Raw genomic sequence first — 26,382 nt, 5'->3', positions numbered from 1 at the left:
GCGAAAGAGTCCCTGACTTTGTAAGACAGAGCAAGATAATGAAAAAGAATCTGAGAAAATAAAGGTATGAGGAAATTTCTTCAGTTTCAATGTCCACATGTGGTAATCATCTTTCTCAAAAGGCTTAAAGCAGATTTTTATCTCACAGCAATCAGCACTCAAGTAATTTATAAAGCAGGATATGCCAATTGTAAATGAAAGAATAAGAATGACACTGACCCACTGCACTTCTTCTCTGTAAGGCAGCCCCAACCAGTCACAAACACATCTGTACAGCTGTGAAAACCCACCTAGTCAGGAAGAGAGAGACATGCGATACAAAAATATTAATTGCAGAAAGCTTTGGAACTACAGTCAATTGAATCAATGGTAAAAAGAAGCACAGTAATTATTGATGAGTAACTGATTCGTACCACAGGGCCCAGGTTCAGCCGTCTTGTTGTTCTCCCACAGAGTCTGCAGAGAGGTCAGCCTGTCTGGAGGCTCCATGCAAAGCTTCTTCATCACTTTACTGAGAAGGAATCACAGTTTGTGAATTGTCAAAATCCTTAAAGGATGTAACTGCATGCTACTTTCTCACTTCCATACACATCTATGGACATTTTCCAAGCAGAAAGTTTTGAAGCAGCTGAATGTAACTAACTCCTGAAAGCAATGTCTAAAATAGAAACAAAAACAGTGCAACTAAGGCTTGTCATTGAGTTTCGTATTTGAAGGTATTTCTGCATTCATAATCATACATCCTGTTCTCAAAAAAAAATCAAATGACATTGACTTCTCCGTTGCTTCACATGCAAGTATTCTTTTCACAAAGACACAGTTAACTGTATGTCAGCAGAAGTGACTGACAGAGATAAAGAACAATGGATGTCTGTTTGTTGTGACAAATTAAACTCTGAATGTTAGAATATTTTTAAGTGAAGAGTTTATCTTTTGGAGGGATATTCAGTGAACTTAATGCATACAGTATTGGATGTAAATCGACAGATGAAAAAAACAACCTCTTTACAACATGTATTTCTGTTCTGCTTTGTGTTGGTTGAACTATTTGTGTCGTTTAACGGTCTCTTGCGACATCTGCACACTGTCTGTCTTGACCCTTTTCTGCTCACCTGTCGGCAACACTCCTGCTTTGAAATAAGATGCATTCTAATCCCCAAAATATTCACTTTCAGATCGCACCCTCTGCAGGTTAAAATAGAGAGATAGAGGTGGAACTTACCTTGGTGGTAGACCGGGACATATCCTCAGCAGACAGTTTCCTATATGGGCGACCACCTCATTCACCTCCTCTGTAGAGAGCAGCTTTAGGGAGAAAGAGCCCCGCTCGTACTCTAACAACAGCTAAAAGGACAAAAGAGGAATTAGTGATTCACATCAGCATGTATGGTTTCACACAAACCTGAGTCAACCACATTCATACTTATGGAGATTAATATGAGCTAGACATATGTCTTTAATTACTCTACTCCATACACTGAGCCTTCCATCTGACTACCCAGCCACATCTATATCCCACATCCGAATGTTAAGTGTACGTTAAGATTTAATGACATCCACCAAAAGTGGCTACCCATTTAAGACTTCACTACAATTATGCAAATACTGACGTAAGGCGATCCTCCAAAGTCCAGAATTAACATAATCCATCTGACGCTCACTAGACATGGGAGACCATCAGTGAGGATATTAAGACGACTGATATCTCTAGAGAGGAATGTGGGGGGGGAAGAGGTTCAGCTGCACTAACAGTGTGGTAAGAGAAGGATTATCATATTCTGTAGGTAGATCCTGTTGACTGACTGCAAACCAGCTCTGGTCAAATGGAGGCTCTAAACAGATGGGGATCATCAAGGCCCTGCTCTTTTATTTGTGATGCCTCATGTTGTATTTTTAACATTGTTAGGACCATTTTATTGTAATATCTAATAGTATCAATGTTATGCTTCTCTGCTAATCTTCTGTTTTATTTACAATCACTATATTTCTTATAAGCTTTTTTGTAAACTTTTTCTCTATAGCTTCTCTGTCAGTGTAAAGTTAGTGAAGAAGTAAAGTTTGCTGTTCATAAATACCAGAAATGAACTGACACTAAATAAAATGTTCAAGAATAATAAAATGCAAGTTGTATTCTGCCATTGTTCTGAAAATAAGAACAAATGTACACTATGTGCAAGTTTAATGAGAAACAACAAAGCTGCTTTAACAGGTAATGTTAACGTTGAACACATAGCTTCATAGTTGAAATAAAAATACCTGCTCACTTCGATAAATCGATACCCTTCTTATGAATGTGCATAACGTTTGAAGCTAGAGTAAACTAGCAGTTAGCTCATTATAAAGACCAAGTTTCTAGGCAGACAACATACCTGCGGTTTAAGATTTGCAAATCAACATCATTTTAGTTTAATTTAGTAAACTAAGAGAAATGTAAATATGATGATTTGTGGTTTGAGGCAGACTGTGCTGTTCATGAAGGTCCTATGACGCTTTGAGGGCTAGCCGTATAACTCTGCTTTTATTCTTCTAAGCCATCCATAGACGCTACGCTGAGCTTGTACCCTCCTGATTCAACCTCCATATTTAAAGAAATAATTGAGAATACATTTTTGAGAATATTTTTCCATTATGCTATCATCAACAACACAAGTAAGTGTATTTTCAAAATGCTACTGCTTTAAGGTTACAATGGACCTTGTTAGAATTGATGAGATTATTGTTACCTGTGTAGGCTTGTTACAAGAAACCCCCTGCATCTCCAGATAGTTAAAGGAGTGTTCCACCTAGAAGAGAGAAGAAGAATCACCTTTGTAATATCTGTTGAACATAATGTAGGCATGTTATCACATAGTACATGACTAGATGAGGAAACAGGAATCAGACAAGTGACAAATCGATTATCTGAATGACTGTTTATTACTGGACATAAAAAATTATTTACTCTTCCCAACCTACAGACAACCAAAAGAAGGAAGAGTTCCATCATCTGCTTACTGAAAGGTACACTTAAAGGCTTTATGTGATTTTTTGATCCAGCAGATGTTGCCCTTGAGCACCAGCATGAAACCAAAACAACTCGCGGTGCATTGTTGTGTTAGCATGCTAATGCTAGCGATCTTTATTATGCTCGTATCTTCACACTGCATGTAAATTTACCTGAAATGAGCGTGATCTAGAAACACAGTTAAGCAGTGAGTACAGTAAGTTATTCTTCTTTTCTCTAGTCCCTCAATTAAACAACTTTAATTCGCGAGGGGAGGAGTCAGCCTGCCGTCCCGGCGATGTAAACAAACTAAAAATATGACTCGGAAAACTCGGAAAGCATCACAGACAGTGGGACTCGGGTGTTACACCCATTGTAGACAGTCATTACTCAGAGTTATTTTCAGAGGATATACTTGATTTCTATTATATTTAAGTGTGAAAAATCGCATATAAAGCCTTTAAGAAAACGGTGTATTTAACATTACGTTTTTAACTTTATTCCCAAAGTAATCTATACGAGGGTGCACATGGGTGTAAGTTTTGAATGAATGGATGTGCAAGTGTGGCTTGTGGGAAAGCACACACTTCTATCTGAGAGAATAATTGTGCCTTTGAACAATAGTCAAGTACGGTGACTGTTTGTCTGAGGAATGTTGAGTAAATATATATCTGCTTCAGAAACAGGCAGGGATGCAGTCATTTCTTTTGATTTTCCTGGCTCCTGTGTGTTTCTGTCTCTACTCACCCACACTCTGGCATGGTGTTTCAAGGCAGAATTAGAAACATTTGTAGGTTCAAATACAGACTAAAACTGGTAGATTAGTTAAGTCTGGGAACTGTTGAGCTAAATAAGCTCTTTTATCCCACCAAGCCAGAATTTAATCTCTGCCAGCTGAATTTAAAATGCAACCACTTCAGGGGGTACTGTTCGTTTTCTTGCTCATTTGCAAGAAAGCATTTCGGTCTAAATCACATACTCTAGTTCAGAGCTCTTATGCATCTATTTACACTTTCAGTGATTTACTATTTATTCTCCAAGTCGTTTGAATTAAGGAAGACAAAATTTTAGTTTTGACAGAAATAAAAAGGCAAATCTTTACAGTCATGTTCTCATTTTCTATTTACATTCAAAAGACAGATAATCAAAATAAGACAAGTTAAAGATAGCCACAACAGGTTTTTTGTGAAAAGGCTCCTTTTCTGTTTCAAGCGAGCATATGAGGACAAAGAAAAGCAGAAGTCTGCCTGAAATTGCCAGAAATAGAAAATAGCAGAGGGGGAAACCTGTTAATATGGATGAGTATAGTACGTGGTGCACACTGTTTTTCCTGCACACACTCTCCATGTCTCTTTCTTCTTCTCTTTCTAACACAAACATAGACAAACAGCACAGCCTCAGGGTAGGCCAGGCAGCTAGGCCAGACAATTCCAGGTGGGCACTGTGTTCCTGAGGGTTGGCTCTGAGATGAGAGGAGGAAGAGGATAAACAGAATGTCTGTCTGCTGTCTGACTACCTCTGCCTGTGGTTACTCACACAGCTTCTCTACCAGCGAGAAAAATAATACAAGAATAAAATGTGATCAAGTGTAAACACAAACACAGACAGACAGGAAGAAGGAAGAACATAAATCTCCTAGCCGATTACAGAGAGAATATACTTTAAACTTGTACATATTCTATGAATAAAACAAAGACAAAGTAGTGTTTTTTTATGCAAGAGTATGTCAGTGTTAAATGAAGACATAGCATAATATTCCATGAGAAAAGAAGCATTCATTTCATAAACATTTTCAACAAATCCTTGCTTTATTCTTATTTATGCTTAATATTCCAAAGCTTCTTTTATTATCTGGTATAGCTACTATGACTTAAGTTAGCTATTGTTAGCATATTTCAGCCTACTCTATTTAAGGGCTTGTACTATGGTTCAGTATGCAATGATCCCATATTGTTCTACATTTATCTGATGTATGTAAAATGTCAGGTTTAAAAGTACAGTCAAATGATGAATTTTCTTTTCAACCAGAAAATAAGTTAGAATGTTATTTCCTTGAACAGTATGCCATTTAGAGAGTAGTAGTACGAGAATATTTATTAAAACACAAATTAGTAAAAAGCTTCACTCACTACATAGCCTACTAACTCAGGTGTGAAAAGCAGAGTAAGCATGTATCCCTCCTCTATCATAAAAGCTTCACATAGGTCTGGCACACATGCTTGCACAGAACTGCACTACTTCTACAAGCACAAAACACTTTCTACAACAATCAATTCACATACAGTTCGCTATTTTTTTATATTGATTTCTTTTTTGAAAAGGATTAGTGTGCGGCAAACAATGTCTTACTTAACTTGAATGGGGCAATCATTTCATTTCACAACATATGAATTATTACTTCAAATAAATGAAACTATAGCATACTAAATGAAGGCCCAGCCCCAGCCAATAATATGTGAGCATGGTGATGAATATGAGCTCTAGCCAATGGTAAGATATCATGCTGGGAGGTGCAGGGAGGAACCAAATGCTTGAACAATTGTGTTGTTCACTCATTCGTTCACTGTCCATCTGTCAGTTTAGCCTTTTTTTAAATATATATATAGTTGATATACAATTCAACATTTAGTTGTTTTAATGCAGAGGATGATTAAATGAACAGGGATTGGTTCTAATTTGGAAAAATGGAATGAAATGTAACAAGATGCATTATGAAAAAGTACTGTGATGAATAAGCAACTGTTTGTTGTTTCAACATGTTAAAGCTGCATATTTATCTCTCCTAGGCACTTTGAGATAGTTTGCAGTGGATGAGCTAATTTGCAGTAGATTAGGTAAAACATTCTGCATTATGTTTTGTCTGGGTATCTAAGTTATGAGGAGTATGCTTTAGTGTGTTCTTTTGTTTCTTAATCTCCCATACTTCTGCGTCAGGAAAAAAAGGATATAAAGAATGTACAGGTTCAGTATGTGAAATATGCAGAAATAAGAGGCTACAAAAAGAGACTAAAAGGAAAAACTGAGCAATGAATGAAAGTGTGTTTGTTTGTGTGTGTATGTGTGCTGGCCTTAGAGTATGTTGGGAGCAGAAACAGACAGACTGTAGGGCCCTGCAGGTTCTCAAGAGGAGCCAAACCATCAATCTGAGAGTCACACAGTCCAGAGAAGTGCATTGGAGAGCTAAAGGGGGATTTGAACTACAGCTGAGAGAAGGAAAAAAAACTGGTTAGTGGTTAACCGAGGGGGTTTACTGCTACTGCAGTACAGTTACTTTAATATTAAAGCCTCTGGCATCCCTACGTCTTCCACCTACAGATAGTTCTCTCGTGTATTTTAAATTCACAGCAGTGATTTCCGACAGAGATGTATCCAACATATGATAGATCAAACACAGCTCATGCAATGCTTTCAGAATGTTAGAGGCATAAAATCAACACTGCATGTCTTAGCTTTGATTCAGAAACATAAACAGATCTCAGGAAAGTAAAAAAAAAAACTGAAACTACAGAGGATGTATAAGGTCGATAGCGTGTTTGTTGGAAGAGTGAGCAGAGGCTAATCTTCATTTGCAGTTGAGTCATCTCTGCTGTTTTATAGATTTCACATCAGAAAAATCAATACGACTGTAACCGTCAGCCGTTTTTATGCATGCTGGACCGCTTCACTTTGTAACAAAAAAATACTATGCAACAAGACTCCATGCAGCACATAAATAACCATGATTGGCATTGAGAGATCCGGAGGTCATCAAGCCCTTTGACAAATTTGTCAGTTTGCCACGTGGCAACCTCTGGTGCCAATTTGAGAGTGCAATAAACTTCCCTTATCGAGTGTTTTATACAGTCTTTGCTGTTTAACTGTTTTTGATGTAGGACTCATTGTAATGAAATCGTTTTGAACTGATCAGCATTTTTCGCCTATTAGGAAAATGTAAATGTCACTGCTGACCTTTTGCACAGTGAGTGGGCGGGGGCAGGGGCGGGGGGGCTGATAAATAAAGAACCAAGGGGATTGGGGTGAAGAGAGAAAGAAGTAATCTGGATTGTTAAAAAAGAAGGGGAGGATGAGGGAGTGAAAGATGAACATGTGGCTTAAAGGAAAGACGGAAAGGAGACCTGAGCTGATCTGTGGCTGTTAACAGGCTAAGCAGGGCTGGAGGAGAAGGAGATAGAAAGCCAACAGATGAGGGATCCTGGTTGAGGTGTGATAAAAACAAGACAGTGATAGTAGAAAAAGATGGATTGTAGAAAGAGTTAGCAAGTGCCTGATCCACTTTGGTCAGGAGAGAGCACAACAGAAAAAAAGACTCAAAGCCAGCTAAGTCTTTTTTACACAGATCCTTAACACTGGAAAACTATGACATCATTTGAAAAAAGGTCAGCTTGAATGTTCTTTATGGCCTCTTCTAACCCCCAATAAAGCGATAAATCCGTTTTTGAACCAACAATCAATCACCCAAACCATCCCCTGAGGCATCTTATTGACTGGAAAACATGCAGCAGTTTGAAGGGCAACAGGGAATTGTTTCATACAAGATATGATGTTATCTTAAGACTTTGGCACTTTTATAACAAAGAATCATGATCATAGATTCCACTCAATGACACTCGGCTCCAGCCCGATGCAGGATAAGCGGTTTAGATAATGAATGAATATCATAGAAAGTGGATTTATATTATCATTGACTTGAAGCTCAAATGCACCTATATTGTTCTGTCCTGTACTGTACTTGGAGCAGTTAAACATTCAGCCCATCCCGAGGTTCATTGTAGGTAAGTGTTTGAGCGCACTTTAGATTCTACAATCTACAATCTACAATCCCCTGGGTAAGAGGAAGCTTGTCCTGATGTCTTCAATATTCAAGATCTTAAAGACAAGTACTTCAGGAATGATTCAAATAACAAGCTTGCATCATATGCCACCAATCAGAGTCAAAATTAGTGGAACAGCAAACAAGATCCCTCTTAAGTTTAATTTCAAAAGATCTGCGCCACTACAGCTCCCTCAACACTGAAGGCTTTAGATTTATGATCTTGGCTTCTTTTCACTGGCAAGTTTCTTATAAATTCTTAAGTTAGCTGACTTAAGCCAAAAAAATGTTTTCCATTCTGTAAAAACCTGTGTTTAACTTCAGATCAGACCAGGCCAGAGGGTCGCAATACAGACACTTAAGTCTGATATGAAGTTTAAAAGTGGCAGTAGAGACAGCAATAACTGTTGAACTGGTACGGCTGGAAGTGTTCAAGAACATCTGCATTGTATTTAAGCACTGCTGGATGTAATGTGGAAGTGTTGACAATGGTGCTGACAAATGTTATATTACTGGTGATGGAGCTAACAGTTGCCACCTGTGCTGTCATACGGCCCCGGTGGTGAATGTTAACCAGCTGTATAATCAAAATATAACCAAGCACACACACACACACTGATTCACACTATTACACAGGGATTGACAAATTATGAGTAGGGAAATGACTTCAAGAATCTGTGAGGCTTTGTAACACCTGAAATAAATGGCACTTCTACATTTTTTCACCTTGAGGTTCGTTACAAACTGTAAAGCTCTGACTCACCATTGTGAGTTGCACTCTCGGGTACCTGCTCTCTACCCTTGTATTTTAAGCCATTATTGGCCAGCTCCTACACTATCTTTGTGTTTTTATCAGGCAGAAAAGTACAGGACGGACAGTATTCTTTATTGTTCTCAGGAACTCTTTATGCTCACACAGAAATTTTGGGTATTGGGTAATTTTGGGTATTATGCACCCTCAGCCTGGAAACTGTTGCAGGATGACTTGAAACTCAAGGAGCTGCTGTCCTTAAATGTTTTTAAATCTAAAATGAAAGACTTGAATCTGATTGTACAGGATGTCGATGTTTTTAGCTCGACTGCTTGACCTTGTAAACTGTACTTTGTGTCTTTGCTGCTGACTGTCTAAGTCAGGTCTCCCGTGGAAAAGAGGTTCTTCATCTCTATGGGAAAAACCTGGTTAAATAAAGGTTAAATAAAATAAATATAAACTGTGTAAACCATACATTTTTTAGTTAAACTCATGTACTTTTACAGAACAAAGGTTCAAGAATGAACCGCAAAACCAAGCCTGTAAAAGGACATTAAAAAACAGTTGTTGAGAGACATGTTTCCTTGACATGACGGGATTAGGAGATATTGTGCATTTAACATGACTGCTGTCAATCAAATGTTTTTTTAAGGAAGCAGGAGGAGATAATGAAACTATTCTGAATTACTTTGAGATGCATGATGGACATGCAGGCGGCTGACCTTATTGCAAAGAAACATTTGATAATATTTTTAACCTTTTATTTATTTTATTCTTTTGCTTCTCTTACCTTGGCAGGAATGCGAGCTGTCAAGAGGTAGGCTCGGTGAGACGCAAGGGCCTAAGAGGGAACAGAGAGCACAGAGAGAATAATGAGCATGTAGCAGTAAATATACACTCTGTGGCTGTAACTATACGCTCTGAAAAGCAAGAACAAGGAGATGACAAAGAACACAGAGTTCCCGTGCTGACTCATCAAGATGAAAAGGCTTAAAGTCTGAAGCATGTGTAGTGTCAGTGAAGAAAAAAAGATTAAAAGACAAAACAGGAGAATGATTCTTCTCCACATAAAAACAAATACATTTTGTCATTTACATTGGGATAATAATGCAAAGAGAATCCTAAAGATTCCTGTTAATGTAGCCAACATGCTTTTGTTTTTAATTGACTTCTCCTGTTTGTTCTGAGTGGGGCAGGTTAGGTCAGTGAGACTTCTTGGTTATATATTTGTGTGTTTTTTTTTCCTGCTGAGCGAACACACCAGCTGCCTCTATTTATTAGAGCACATGGTGAGGAATCAGGTTGTTTCTGTTGCTGCTCTGTGAAAGAAAAAGTCACGGCTTGAAGAGGAATAACTGGAATGCATGAACTTGACATTCCTACATCCAGACGAGTTCACATGAAAGGTCACTAAGTTGCTCTGTGGAGATGCCTGCCACTAACTGTGATGTTGTTATAAAGACTCGGTGTACAATTTGTATTATTTCGAGGGTTTTCATTCTGATGAAAGTATTGTCAATGCTACATACATTGTACAATCCAACACTGTACCATTTTGTTTTCTTGATATAGCGTGGCTTCATGTTACCATAACAACCAAAAATTCTTTGTTTACAATCCTACAGACAAATAAAGGTCAACATAATGAAAGAGTTGACCTTTCAAACTACACTAGTAAGACATTTTTGCACATTTTTAAAGAGTAAGTCGTATGCAAGACAGTTATGCATTCCTGTGCTCCCCTTTGTTTTTTCTGGAGTGGAAAAGTCAAAAGATAAGATAATAGGCCTACTTCATAATTCAGGCGCTGCAGCAGCAGCACAAAGACAGTGGAAGTAGGTAATACAAAATAAAAATAAAAACAGAAAAGATAATATAAATACAAATAAAATAGGAGGTATATACAAGTAGAACATTAATGGTGAAGTGAACTATACTGGACAATTCATACACGATGTGCAGTGAATGGCAAGATAACGTCTAAAGTGACTTGGTAGGATCGATAGCGGCAACTGAGGTGTGTCCACAAGCTTTAAGATGTAAAGTGGTAGCAACATGCATGCTAACTAAGAAAATGTGTGTTTTAATATTGTTTAAATGCTCAGAACTCGTCTTGGTCATTGTAAATGGACAATAACCAACCGTAAAGATCTTGAACATTAAAAGAAAATGTGAAATTGAAGATCTAATTTAACGTTTTTGCCCAACCATTCATTCATCTCTTCTGCAGTGTTTGTGTCATAGTAGTTGGAATGTTCAAAATGACAAGTTGTGTTTCCAACTTTTCCAACACTACATGAATTCAAGTTTAGTAAACAGGGACTGTACAGAGTGCTTCCTTCAGCTTCATGTGCAAGGGCACTGGAAATTTCCTGTCAAATTACATAGCAACACAACTAGCAGTCCAGCACTGACCTTTAAAAACATGTAGAGACACTGCTGTATACATTTTAGACCAAAACACTCTAGTTTCTAGGAGTTCTTTCGTTATGTACCTTTCATCATAATGAAAGCAAATATCTTGTTGCAAGCCATCTGCTTTATGTTTCATTTGACTCGCATCTTACAACAAGTCTTCATAAAACTCTATTACAAATTAAAAAAAAGAAAAAGCCTTGTGGCTTAAGCAAGATAAGCAACACATGCCTGCCAATTTTGAATGACACAACAAAGAAATGCAGGACTATGGCCAAATGCCAGCAGATAAAACAAGGAGCATAAAGATAAAATACGAACTGGAAGAGCTGGTAGATGAAATATGCACACAAAAAACCTGTATAAGGGAGTAAAAGGAAATGAGAAACTGGCAGCACTGAGACAAGAGGGAGCAGAAAGATTGATCAGAGGTAAGACAAAGGTGGGGGAAAGGTTTAATAACAGAATAAAAACGGGAAGTATCACCAATGACAGAAAGAAAGAATGAGTAAGTGCTCAGACAGCTTTACTAACTAAACAATAAATGACTGGCATTTGGGAAGACAGTGAAAAAGGCAGAAAAAGAGGTAAAGAGAGAATATTAGGGTAAAAAAAGATCCAGGACTTTTTTTTTTTTTAGAAGAGCAGCAGAGGTAAAAGGATGTCCTCTGTGGCTCAGCTCCACAGTGTGTGTGTGTGTGTGTGTGTGTGTGTGTGTGTGTGTGTGTGTGTGTGTGTGTGTGTGTGTGTGTGTGTGTGTGTGTGTGTGTGTGTGTGTGTGTGTGTGTGTGTGTGGTTTGATGTGATGGAGCTAGACAGTTCGGCCTGTGTGACCAAAGATAACCTCTCAGAAAGAGCACCAGTCATCCCTGCCGTGCTCAGCTCACCCTCTGTTTGTCTCATTTCTGTTGTGTACCATAGCTTTCCTATACATGCTGTGTTTCAAGTGTGCCAGAGGAGGTTTGAAATCGAAGAGTAATGAACATTGGAATATTTAAAACAAAGATGATTGGCTATCAGTTGGTAACCCTAACATTGTACTATGCATTGTGATTGCCAATATTTGGGAACATGTATCATCAATGAAACAAAGTTGGACAAGAAACTTTATGGACAACTGGATGATTATAAAATGAGCCCAAAACCAGATTATTTTCCATTTTAACTGGATGTGTAACCAAAAGCGAGCCTGTCTTTAGAAGTGTAAAAATGCATTAGGAAAACTACTGGTGTGCACTCTATATATGTGGAGTATATAGGGTTAAAATTGCAACCAAAATCCATATGTTAACTGCAGTGGATTTCAACCAAAACTTTTTCAAAAGTTTGCAATAATTCTAAATTCTGTCATTCATATTTGATTTCTCAACAGAGTAATTTATGTATCACTCCCCCAGCTTTAGTTTGAGTTATTTCTGCTATTTTCTCAATCACTGAACTACGTGGCCCAATGGTTGACCTAGCTTAGTGCTAGTTCATTCAATGTAACTTGGACCATAAATACATGATTGGAGTCATGAAACGAAGAGGAAGAGCATTAGTAAGGTGCAAACTGCATATTAACTGTCAGGTTAGTGACTCTTTGAGCATGTAGAGCACTACATTAGTATGAGGTTTCGGACACAGCCTCAGGCTCAGTGATAAAACACTTCCTTATTTTTTTCCCCATAAAGGAGCTCTGGTTCTTTGTGTAAAATAAACACAAGGTTTTACAGAATGCGGCTCATTAATGAGTTGAGAGACTGACGAGCAACAGTTTCACTCAATAACAAAAAAGTAGTGACAAAGAACCTGCATACTTCATCTTTTCTGTTCAGCCTCAGATTAGGCAGTACATCTTTAATATACAATAAACCAATGTGTTCAACATTTAAATGACTATACCTGCCTGTTTTCAGTGCATTGGTTCCAATAGTTTAAAACATGCTCTGATTCATGCTCTCACATCCTCCCATCCTCTCCCTGACCATGCATAGCTCTCTGCTCTCCTCCTGTGCTCTCTCCATCTGCCCCTTTGACTGGACAGGGCAGAATGCCCCCCTCCCCTCTGTGCAACAGTCCTATCTCTCTCCCTCTTTCTCTGTCTTAAGTGAACTTAAAGCCTCAAGCCTTCCCACCAGCCAATGACTTCACAGCGACCACCATCCCGCCTTCAGCTCCATTCAGCCAACCAGATGGCAGCAGCATTGGAGCATGTCTACAAGACCAGAGAGAGCATCTGCTATTATCCTCTCTCTGTGTATTATACACACACACACACACACACACACACAAGATAACTGCCACAGGCTCTGGAGCACCATTTGTCATGCTGGCTTGCCACAAATGCCACACACACACACACACACAAAATATCTAAAACACATGCATGGTGCTACAATATTTTGATAAAATGTTCTATTTTTTAAATTGAAAAAAAAAAGCCTGTTAAATAAGTATTTTACATAATGTACAACCAACACTTCTTCATAGTTTCTGCCTCACACACACAAATATACACCCAAAACATATACTCACAACAACAGATGGCACTTAATCCACATTTAAACTCTGTTAATGTGCTAACAAAGATGTTAAGTTTGCTATCAGTTAATTCCGTTAATATTTAACTGAAGATAAAATAATTGTTAACGTTAAAACCAACAGAAACATCAACTTTTTTGCAATGTCAACACATTGGAGTTCTTAAGAGGCCATGATGACTTAACAAACTCTAAATACACGCGTGTTAGTATTGAATATTTACAAATCGTAGATTTCTCTAATCTCATTTGACCCAATCCCACATGTACACCATGACACTCACTCATTAGGCCGACAAGTTTCTATGGTAACAACAGCTAGCCAATGCTGCCACACACACAAATTTGTGAATACATAATAACACACACAAACTGATAGACAGTCTCTCACACATGAAAGACACACACTGCAGTGCCAAAGCCTGGGCTGAGAATGTCAATGAGTTTTCAGTCTCTAAATACACACACACACACGCACACACACATGCACGCACGCACAAACTCACACATGCTGACAAAGAAGCTGAAACTGTGCTGGAACTGAAACAGCACAGAGCTGTGTTTCATCTACTCTCATTCAGCTGTGGCATCACACAGCCACAGGAACCCCTTCATGTCTTGGGGGGGCTTTCACACTCCATTATAAGATTTATCTGACTTTTCCACTTTTCTCTCAGCCATCTAAGTGGCAAAAAAACATCCAAATGCTAGCTGCAAATGCTCCAACAACTTCTTGTGTTTGAGGAAGAAGCTTGACAGTACTTGAAATTCACTGGCCACAATAAATTACCTTTCTTGCAGATTTTAATTCAGAACAAAAACTAAGCACCCACCCCAAGAAATGGGCATTTTAACTGGTCCAAGAAATGGTTTCAGTCTCTCCAGCTCATTTCTTTACTTTAACTGGAGGGGGGTATTCATAATCGGCATAATAATGGGCGTGGCTGACAGGCAGGCACATTATAGTGGTTTACCAGGAGGCTACTGGCTTCACTTTAGCTGAATCCTGACATTAAAGTGTGGGCTTTGTGTAGTTTGCAATATTCGGAATATGCTAGATAACGAGCAATACAAGCTACATGGGTGTGTTGAAGCAACCAAGGATTTCATTCAGCCCACCTAAACTCAATATCTTGATGGCAACCTTCATTGCTGGGCTTTATAGTGCCTCCTCAGAAACCAATGGGAGAGGACACTGAGACTACGTCCATGTTTTATAAAGTCTATGTGCTCTACCTGTGAGACTTTATCTAAAACAGAGCGAAGCGAGCATTTCCCCCTGAGCTTTGAGCTTTATAAATCAATGGCTAAGCTGACTGCCTGTACCATGTAGCTAATAGAAACTTCTAAATCAAAGAACATGTTGTATGAGAGTCGTGTCCAACGATTTGTTTCATTTTTTGACAAAACAGTAAACGGTTTTACTGGTTAATCAAAAGACAGAATTTAAAAAAGAAACCAGCAACATTTTCCAGGTAGTGGCATTTAACATGATGATTGGCTGAGTTCATATTGTAAATTGAGCATCTTTTTTGTTGGTCTATGGATAGATCCTAATTTGAAGAAAATCACCTTGGGTCAATGTTGTGGCCCATTTCTACAATTTTGGACACAAATTGATGTAGAGTATAAAGTCATATGTTGCATCACTAATATACAAAGCACAGTAAAATGAAAAGAATGCAGCCATGATAACATTCATCCCCACACTACTGCTGACACGGACTCTTTATTGCATAACTAATAGCAGCACATCCTGCATGTGCATATATGTCTGCGTGTTACATTAATGACTCATGATGTTCTTGCAGCAAAATGTCAACGCAGCACAGTAACCTCAGAGTATCTTTAAGGCAATGCAGGAAAAGTAGAGAGAGGGAAACAGAAAAAGGTTGAGAGAGAGAGATCAGACGATGAGACGAGCAGAGTGGACACCAGGGAGACAGAGAGTGTATTAGAGGAGATGGAAGGGCAAAGCAAGTGAAATGACCTAATAGATTTTAAGTGCTGTTCTGCTGATAAGGAGCCAAGATTTAAATCCAATCAGAGAGGAAGATATTTAATGAAGGGAAGTGTTTAAAAGCCTTTTCATCTCCATTAAAACAAATGCTGCTGGGATGACCCCATCTAACTGTACCTTTTAATACACCAAAACCAATCAATTCTGAATATATAGAAACTTTTCACTCCCCTTTTTCCTCAATTTGAAATGTCCTCCTCACTCATCTTTTTACTAAATAAAATATGCTCACACAAATTATTTACAGAATATTCAAAGCAGCTTTTTTTTTTAAATCATTGAACACCAGCAGGCTATACATTCTACAAGTCCACCTTTAAAATGTGAAATGTGTGAGTGAGATAATTGAGCCTTTCCTACACAGCAGATCCATTATATGGAAGGTATTTCTTTCTTCAGCCACAATCTTGCTCTCTCCATCATCTTATCTCAAATTGGGCACCAACCAGATGGACTGCGCCATGAAGAAAAGTATACTAAAAGTACACTGTACATAAGAGAGTCATCCCACAACTGTTACTACTGTACTGCTTTTCTGCTGTTTACTTAAATATACAGAATATATGAATATGCATTGTTGCCTATTCTTTTAGAGCGTGGGCGGGCAAGGAAGCATACTGTATGTATACTTAGAGGCAATGGACCGGAATACACACAAACACAGTTCTGCTTCAATCTATGAATAATCAGGGATGGTGTAACACCGTGTAACAGATGAGCAAGACTCTCCAGGCTGCTGTCTAGAGTCTACTTTTAGTGCCTTGGGTATAATGTCTATCAAAATGTACTCCTTCCTTTTTTCTTATAATGGTGTCTGCAAGTATTATAATTGCGTTAGCTCTGTCACAATCACTGCTCGAATCCCTGCTCTTGAAAGGAGATAGCTTGGTAGACCTGACATACATTTCAAAACTTGCATTCCTTGAAATCTTTAAACACATCCAATAAAGCACAATTCTCACCTTTGGGTAGTTTAATTAAGTTTCTAAAGCATAAAGACCTGATTGTTTTCCCTTTTGGCTGTTTGGGGCCACAAAAACATCTCTCATGAACCATCCAACCAATGGAATCAGCCCTTCGGCCACATTAACCTTCATTTAGCCAGAAAGTTCTAAATAAAGGATAAATGCAGAAACTTAAAAAGTAGTAATGTGCGTATGTTTGTCTGCAGCCAGTTTTAACTTACCTCTAATAATTCCAAAACTGTTCTTTTTATACAGCAATCAAACCAGCACAACACAACCCCAAACACAGACTGATAATCCCCTCTGATGCAGAGGAGGCTTACACTTGTGTTTTCCTGCCATACGCCTGCAGTGGAAATTGTCTCTGAGGCCAAAAATAAACACTTATCTGTGTTGATGGAGAAGGAAAACTAGGAAAGAAACCTTAGTCAGACAGACACAGGGGAGATCACCATGGTGGGAACTGCGGTTAAAACAAACTCAAACCCAATTTGTTCCCAGAAAATAAAAATCCTCCAGACCCCTGTAAACTAAAGCAGAGATATCATTTGTTTTACAATACATCAATTCTCTGCTGCCAAAACAAGCTGCTGACAGTGCAGCTGAGGTTTGGTCCTGTGATGTCTGAAGACATACTGCACCAAAACCACATCATACACTGAGTATATTGTCTTTCATAGTGCAGCACATTCAGGGATAGCACAGCTAATGTGTTATAATCTAGTCCTCCTTCTGTAGTCCATAACAAGACAAAACACACCTGGATCCTTCATCAAAAAAAATCCAGTATTGCTGTATACAGCACAAAAACAACAGACACTGTCTGTCTGCAGCCTCCATATACTGCAAGCAACAGAGTCTCAATATTCATTGTGTTGTTTGCAGCATTCAGAGAAAAAATCTCTCATTGCATCAGCATCACACATTCCTAATAATGCAACATTGTTTTGAAAATCCAAACAGCCAATCTGCTTATCACTTTGTCAGGAATCATGTTGCTTTTTTTTTCTCCCAAATTATGGATATCTCGTCTTGGAGCAAAAAGCCTCCGCAGCAGCCAGCCATGCATATCCTCCCAAATCTGCACCAGCAGCCAAGGACAGCATTAAGAGGGAGACATCAATTTTGTTTTATTGCTGCCCTGCTCATCATGATGTGTTTTACCGCTGAGGAGAGGAGCGCAGAGGGGAACAAAAGGCGGCTGAGTGTGGTACTTCCTGAAATGATTTGATTGGCTATAGAGCCATCAGACCACAGCTGCAGAGAGCTTGAATAAATGTGGTGTCTGGTTATGATTCATTTGAGGCTTTTTGGTTTCATTTCATTCTATATCTACCGGGCTTTTTCAAATCATTGTGTAAAATATTATTTACAAATCTTTTCAAAAATATGATCATTAAAATTGATGTAAACACTTATCAAGCGCTAAAGTGACAATAAGGTGACCGGAAATTTGTCTTTTAAGTGAAAAATGTTTTATGTAGAACTACGTACATCAAAAACAGTAATTTAAGAATGTCCCCATATGCATTAATTCTGCATGCTGCCTGTGAATCACTGACTCACTTACAAGCATGAAACATCCAGCAAACCTCCTAAATGCGTGTTACACAGCAAAGGTGAGCTAGCGTTCAAAGGGACTGGCAGGGTGATTGAATGACTGTGCTTTAAGATTAAGATTAGAGGTTCAGGTTGGCAAGGCACAGTCTAAAATTGGATTTTAAACTGGACTCTCTGGTGGGAGTGATGAGGAAGGGGGGTTCCTCTTAGAACAGCATCAGCCTGCAGGGCGTCCCTTCAGAACCTAGTGTGTGTGTGTGTGTTAAGGATACAGAGATAAGGAATAAGCACAAGGGTTCATTCATTCATCAGCATGCCAGCCAGCCAGACACAATGGGGAGGGGTTTGTGTGTGTGTGTGTGTGTGTGTGTGTGTGTGTGTGTGTGTGTGTGTGTGTGTGTGTGTGTGTGTGTGTGTGTGTGTGTGTGTGTGTGTGTGTGTGTGTGTGTGTGTGTGTGTGTGTGTGTGTGTGTGTGTGTGGGTGTGTAGCTATGTGATGGTGAGCCAAGGTTTCTGGGTAAACAGGATATCACTGTAGACCACAGAGGGATGAAAGAGGTAAAACCAGAGAGGAATTAACAGAGAGCAAGGGTAGAAAAAGAAAACTAAGAAAACGTGGGAAACCTCCTCAAACTGGAGTAAAACACTTTGTCAATGAGACACACACACACAGGTTAGACAGAGAGAAAGCACAAGAAGAAGAAATGAATAACAGACACAAAGGCGGAGAAGGTAGAAGAGAGGAGGGAGGAGGGAAAAGGGAGAAGGGAGGGGGGATTTCATTCTGGGCTGATGTTGGCATCACCCTGTGTTCCCCGCTGGAGTGGGTAGATAACATCAGATGGTGCTAATAACGCACACACAAACACACGCAGAGCTAAACACTGATTGAATGAGATTTCCCCTGAAGTTAAGTCGCAGCCCTCTTATCCAAATAGGTATCAAATCAAAAGTGAAAAGGATAAAAAAAACAAAGAGTTAATTAAGGAAAAAACGTAGATTCAGTTTGGTTTGTGGAATAGGGAGAGGAATCAGGAAACAGGAAAATAAGAATGGTGAAATACATATATATATATATAATAAAAATATAAAATACATATTCGGTGGATCATGCTTGAAAGAAAAAATATTTTCTCATGAATGCAGCTACTGTAAGCAGGCATAATCACTAATCATCATTTAAAAAATGTTTTATTTCACAGGCTCAGGGTTTATTAAAAATGAAATTGCTGATCTGTCAAAATCTACTCTCATGATGAGAACAGCCACACATAGAAACATGGACACACATGACGGCACACACAGAGCCAGAACACAGTAACAAGGCGGGTGAAATGGTGGGTGGGTGATTCTGTTACAATATACACACACACACACACACACACACACACACACACACACACACACACACACACACTATTTTTTTTTTTTTTTTTTTTTAAATTGGATTTGAATCCACTCTCAGCTCTGTGAAATGTTTTAAAAAAAAATAATAAATCTAAGACTGGACATAGGCTACTATATATAAACAATATAATGACATAAATTAAAAAAGAACAATGGAGAAAGAAGGTGTCAGGTTAGCAGTTTCCAGGGCGCAGATATCAAACTGTGAAGCTACATCAACTGCAAAGACACCATAAAAAGCAATCATGTGACAAAAGCATATGACAGCACTACCAGAGGAGTCAGAACAGTTATTCTGCTGAAAAAGAGCTGCACGAGTGCCAACAAATGTCTGTGACCGAGTCCTAACATACACAAGCTGATCTGTATCGATCTGGGTTCAAACTCACAATGTGAATAATCCTCAAGATTAGAATATTCTCAACATACAGGCCATGAGAATGTCAGCATAAAAGAAGAGCTCTACGCAGGTTATCATTTTTAACACTTTAATGTTTTGACAGGAAACATGACTATTGATTAGACCTGATTGTTTTTCTAGCCTGTTTACTATGACATGGTGCACACAGATGTCATTACCTTCCGATCAATGTTGACTGCTGCTGTGACCTATAAACCCCATTAAATACATCCAATAAGAGTAGAGTAACACTTTACAAACCAGGCTTCAGCACTGTAACACCTAACCTCACACCAAATAAGACTATGGAACCAGTGCAGTATATATTTGCTGAAGAAAACTAGAACAAAGTCATTAAATGTATTAGAATACAGTTTAAGACCTTTTCCAAATGTGATCCTGTGATACCAGACATGTTAGGAGCAAACACTACCAGATTATAAAAAACAAACCTATCAAGCGACCTCAGGCAGGGTCAATTATATTACTGAGACTGCCTGAGTGACACTGACCCTGACCTATGACATAATGAAGATGAATGACTGTGGGCGGAGCTTGCATGAAGCTAAGCTAAGCGACTTTTAAATATCTCTCCAGGGAGGCTTTTGTCACACATTGCAGCCTGGAAACAAGCTAAGCCTTGTTATTAAAAGAAGACCCCCATTCACCAATGGAGAGTGTTACAAAACAGCGTGAGACCAAATGATACTCAGCGGTCGACAGGTAAACGATGAAAGGACATAAAGTGCATGTTCAACATCATTCTGAGATCAGCCACACGGCTAGTGTAATCACTTTCACATACTAATGATGGCTTTGTAGGCCATGTAGCTAGCTGAGCTCTGTTGAGACCATGTTAGCTGATGTCAACCATTTATACATGTTGAAATATTCATTTGAATTTCATTTACATATTTTGTGATCTTATTTAATGAGCGTTATGCAATTCTTGACAGTCCACAGGAAGACAGACAGAGGGTTAATGCAAAAGTAAACCTGCGAACGCTTTTTTTTGTCACCAATTTCAGTCAGTTTGTGCAGTTGCTGTGTCTGGTGCGATGCAATAAAGTGCTGACAGACAGTTAAGGGAAATGTGCCGCTTGCCCAGTGCACAGTGCAGAGAGAAACAGACACAGACACAACAGTAAATTCCTGCCAATTAACCTGCTCGTTCAGCTGAGTCAGTTCAGCACTTTAGAGACTTTAAACCACTCATAAAAAGAGAGAAAAACAAACAAAACACTGTCTGATAGCAGAGTGTGGATTCACAGCGTGCTAAATTAGACTCCCTGACTAACCTTAACCGGCTTCTTCACTCACACAGCTGTGGTGGAGTTGGTCACAGTATGACACAGTGAATCAGCCTCACATTGAGAGGAATCACTGTGGAGTGTATTTCAGGTTCTTTCATCTTATTTAAATGCATGAGGAGATAACATTCAGCTCTGTTTGATCTGAAAGCAGAGAAGTGTAACAAATGAGATTATTTTAGCCAAAAAACACTAAATTTTTAAATATATCCATATTTAGATCTGTATGAGGGAGGAACCCAGTCACCGCTGATGTTCCACAGCTGGACTGAACTACATTTGACACTGTCGGTTCCAAGCAAGAAGGTGAATTAAATGCACACCGCAGACAGCTGGGAGAGACAGCAGTTGCTGAGTTGTTTTCCTACACATGCACAATAAGTAGGGTTAGAGAGATCCAAAAAACACTTCAACAATATTCTCTTAGAATTTGTACACTAGTTTTAAGGTCTCGTTTTATTTATTTATTTCTATTAAAATTTTGGTTCAGAGCATCCCTGAATTAGAACTCAAAGGAGAAATATTTAACTATGAAACGTTTAAAATTGATACTGCAGTGCAAATTCAAAACAGTGGCGAGCGTTTTTTATCCCCCGCCCCCCTCCTCCCTAGAGTCGATACGCAAGCGGGTTGCCATGACGCAGACGCTGAAGCTTTGGTATTTATCCAGCTCTGCATCATTCTTGAAACCTTTTCTGCGTCCTAATCTCTCTCCATTTTTCAAAAGTATCTCCAATATTTATCCTAGCTTTACCACGTGTCTGATCGTGGAGCTCAGTACAAATGCAGAGGCTTTTTAGGTCGGGTAGAATCAGACATATCTGAACCAGTTCTCTTGTCCGCTTCCATCGCTGCAACATCTGTTGGTTTGCTTTTTGCCAGGTTAACTGAGGGGCGTATAAAACAGCCGTGTGGGGGAGCCTTAAGAAAGGCTTACTTCCCTGGTCAAAACAAATACAGACCATTCCGGACCAAAATCAAAACTTAGAAAGATTTGAATTGAAGGAGGACATACATATAGAAGCCAGCACTTTACAACATAGCATAGCATGTCCTTAATGTTCAATTATTCAGTTAGGTATTTTATGATTTGACTTCGTAGACATCTTACATATTGCTTCTTTAAAGTAAAAAGTCATGCACTGATAAGTAATAATTCACTTTACAAATGCTACGCCATAACAAATGCCTTATGTGGTTCAGTTGACAAAACACAGATCATTAAAGACAGCTCTTTGGGTTATACTCAGCAGGAAAACTGTGACCTGTTTGACACAGTTGTTCTGCCTGGTTAGCTCTGAATGTCACCCCAATTATATTAATAATTACCTCAGCATCATGGCTGATAATAGAGGACTTTGAAGCATGGTTAAGTCTTTAATAGACACAATGATTGTGTGCCAAACATCATTATCATATCAGACAACAACATATCTGTTTGAACGTGGCTTGAACTTTGGTTAAAGGACAAAGAACAGTATTTCTATGTTCATGTCGACTCAGGTTCTCGACCTAAAAATGAAATCAAAGCAGGGAAGTCAGTAAGGTCTGTGTGGTCACAAATTTGGAAAAATAGAAACAAGCTAGATAGTTCTATTAAAGAAGAATGACCACTTTCTGGAAACCAGTCAAGTTTGGTTCCCATCCATCACTGTTTCCCTTCCTCATTACACTGTTATTCTTCAACCTAAAAAAAGGTAGGCGTAATTAAATCCTAAACAAACATAGATATCACACCACAATCATTGAAATGAAAATGCCGTACATTTTATTGTAGGTAGAACTCAAAACAACAGAGCAATTATACTATGATGCCACCATAGAGTGTAAATAAACATGAATGAAGCCTGAATGGTAATCTCAACCCAACATCAGGCAAAGAGGCGGGGCTTAAGTCTCATGACAAACAGCCACCCTGCGCCCCGTCAGCCACGTGAGCAGTAAGACTATCTTAGATCATGAAGGATTAGAATGCGCTGAAGAACTGCCAAAACAACAACATAGAGAGATCCCACTATTGGGCTACAAAGTACACTATATCTGATATCAATCAATCTTTATTTGTATTGCACCAATTCATAACAAATGTTGCTACAGTTCTATGCTTCAACAGATGTTTCTCCTTCCCTTTTGCTTCGCAGCAGAGCGGGACTCATGACTGAAATAGAAACTGAACTTAAGAGTTAGTCTTACAAATCGACAGAATTTAAACAGTTAAGGTTTGCACATCGGATGGCAACACAACAAATCCTTTAAACAAGCCCATGAGACGTTATCCTAAAAGTCTGCCTAGATTCAAACAGAGTCAGCGATGGGAGATATAATCCCACCGTTGTTGAAAATGCTGCTGCCGGTGTTTTTCAGCTCTCTCTTACTAACAAGCCTCTCCACTCAAAGTTCACCTGTTGTGGTAACAGAATCTAGAAAGAAACAGCATTATGAAACGGAGGGAGGCGATAATATCAGCAAGGCTCTTAGTTGTTAAAAATATATATTTTAAAAAGTACAGTCATTTCCTTCCATGCATTGATTTCCATGCATGCAACTTGAAGTAATGTCAGTTAGCAGCTTTCTCGATAAAAAAGAAGAAAGTCATCAATACTTTAAAAAACATCAGCAGTCTGCAGCAAAGACATGATTACATAGTCTTCAAGGAAATTAAAATGTAACCAAAACTTTCTATCTAGCCTTTAAGGAAAATATTTTAGTATAAAAGACAAAAGATACTCCTGCTGGTTCCCAGGAGAGGACATTAAAGGTTATCATCAGGGAGTAAAGAACTGGGTCACTTCTAATTTCCAACTGCCCCTAACGACAGACCTCCAGGTTAAAGAAAAGGGGAGGAGGATGGTGAGAAAGAGGAATCTGACGTTCTACTCTTTGTTCTGTGATTAGATTTAGTGCTGGGTTCTTGAACACCTGCCACCACTGGAAACATTACAGTGCATTAAGTCTAGTAAAAGATGCATTAGTCTTGAATTAATTGGCGTTTATTGTGGCTTGGTTCTGATCATCTAGACTAAACATTGAGTTCATTTTAAGATGAATTGTCTTGTGTAACTTTATTCAATACTACAAACACGGTGTTGTGGCACTCTTAAATAAGGCATAAATCTGTGCTACACTAGGTGTATTTGTGTTGATGTGCAGATTTGTTTCACACTGTGTCATCTGTTCTGTACTACTGCCTTTCCCAAATACAAAGCAAACAATGAGGGACAATAAAGCAGTGAACTGTCGGTGACAGTCTCTGACTGGGACAAGCACACACACCCATACACTTTCCCTTATTCACACCAAGAGATCAAGATGAAACTCAACACGATGTCAAACCTCTAGTGTTATAGTTTAAATGAATGAGTAACACTGATACATGACAAGCAAAAGCACTATAATGCCTTAGGGAGATAACAGGAGTCAGGCTGTTCTGTTCAGCAGGTACAAGGTTTCCCATGTTAAACTTCATGGTCTGACATGAATGAATACATGCTTAAAGTACACTAATTAAAACTAGACAGAAAAAAACAAATGGGGCTGTTAGGAATGTCATTAGTTAAGGTAGTTTCTCATCAACGAAGGCATTCAAGAAATACAACTTGTGACGGGATGTGTGAAATGAAAACTCAAGGGAATCCCTAATATGATGTTATGTCATGATTATCTCTAACAGCTTTTCTTACAATCTTACATTTCAACAAACATCGAGCCATTTCAAAATTCAGGGGCTGACAAAAATCAGAGGAAATCCTCCTTTGGGGAGTTTGTGTACAAAAGTTGTGCTGATCACTGTTTAAGATTTGGAGATGCAAAGTGAACACGTTCAGCAAAATGCGGGTGACCAATATCAGAAGGATTCATTACATGGTAAACATAAATATTATTAAATAAATTGTGCAAGTTGCTCAGGTGGATGTAGAGATATTTCAATGGAAAGGTGAAAATGTTTCGCTGCTATTAGACAAGAAAAAAGTTAGGGATCACCAATGTCATTAGGATTCATCATCTGGACAAAAAATGATTCATTCTTATGTTTTCTTATATATCCCTCCACTAGCTGAATAGTTCATTCACTGAAGAAGGGAGCCTTAGTTGCTGATGGCAGTAATTTGGGGTCATCAACTTGGTCACCACCATCTGCACCAAATTCCAATGCAATTCATTCAACAGTTATTGATACATATCTATAAGTAAATATGGTGCATACTTTTTGGATGATAGTCTACTTTGAAATGTATGGTAGTCCATCTGATAGTTGTCGAGATATTTTGCTCTGGACCAACAGACCAAGAGATCATCATTGCCATAATATGTGTACCTCGATGAGTTTAAATACTGATTCTTGTATTAGTTTAGGGTCTTTATTTGGATTAGAAACATTAGCAATAAATTTACCTCAGTATAAACTTTCACTACATTGTGATTAAACATTTTCAAATTCAAAAAGTTGCCTGTATTGTCTGTTAAAATTCAAATTATCTCACTGGTTACATCTGTCCTTCAAAATGGAAGAGTTTTACAACGCCCAGCTGGTTTTCTGTACCAATCTTTTTCTTCCTCCATTCATCCCCACTGTCCTGTACAGTACGTGTCACTGCCCTTTTTCCTCTCACTCTTTCTTCCATCCATCCATCCATCAACACTCTTCTCCCCTCTCTACAATCCAGTGGGTGTGTTTGATAGACTAATGTTATTGTCTCTATCTCCTTTATCCCTCCGTCTTCAAAGGAGGTGGATGACTGTATCTATCAGGCTTTAGTGTGCTTAAGAGACGCCTCAGGCACTGTAGAGCTCCACTCCCAGTCTGAGAGAAGCTTGGCGGGGGGAAAAAAACGGGAGAAAGCTTTGTGTGTTTGACAGACAAGCAAAGTGATAAGGAAATCACCATATTTTCCCCTTCATCACACGTGTCGTTTATAACGTAGATAGAGTCACTGTACTGTCTGCAGTAAAACATGCTCTTTAATGTATGTGGCTACAGGGAGCTGACAGGAGATGTTCAATAAAAGTCAACTAATAACATCAAATCTGGACTGTGTTACAAAGGAAGATGATGTAGATATTCTATCTATAATCATAGTTATAGTATATTATCATATTAACTAGGAATGTGCACTGTTGCTTATAAAAGCTAATTTCATGCATGGATTATTAGCAAAGTCACTTCAAGGTTACAAAGGGGAAAAGAACAATGTCACTGCTAAATGAAAAACAATTGAGCTGGTAAAAACTCTAAAAAGCA

The 26,382-nt window shown here is 38.6% G+C and overlaps 1 protein-coding gene across 3 annotated transcripts in view; it reads right to left on the bottom strand.

Annotated features, from left to right (window-relative positions):
- LOC109984433 (F-actin-uncapping protein LRRC16A) overlaps positions 1–26,382 on the bottom strand; it is a 70,619-nt gene that overhangs the window by 35,977 nt on the left and 8,260 nt on the right. For all 3 annotated transcript variants that reach the window (XM_065957743.1, XM_065957742.1, XM_020634581.3), the window contains exons 3-7: positions 9,335–9,385; positions 2,724–2,783; positions 1,223–1,344; positions 414–511; positions 220–290 (exon numbers count right to left, since the gene is read on the bottom strand). In XM_065957743.1, coding sequence (XP_065813815.1) covers positions 220–290; positions 414–511; positions 1,223–1,344; positions 2,724–2,783; positions 9,335–9,385 — 402 coding nt within the window. The remainder of the gene's footprint in view (positions 1–219; positions 291–413; positions 512–1,222; positions 1,345–2,723; positions 2,784–9,334; positions 9,386–26,382) is intronic.

This window comes from Labrus bergylta, chromosome 8, assembly GCF_963930695.1.
Source record: "Labrus bergylta chromosome 8, fLabBer1.1, whole genome shotgun sequence".
NCBI lineage: Eukaryota > Metazoa > Chordata > Actinopteri > Labriformes > Labridae > Labrus > Labrus bergylta.
This window is presented reverse-complemented; position numbering and strand designations above follow the sequence as displayed.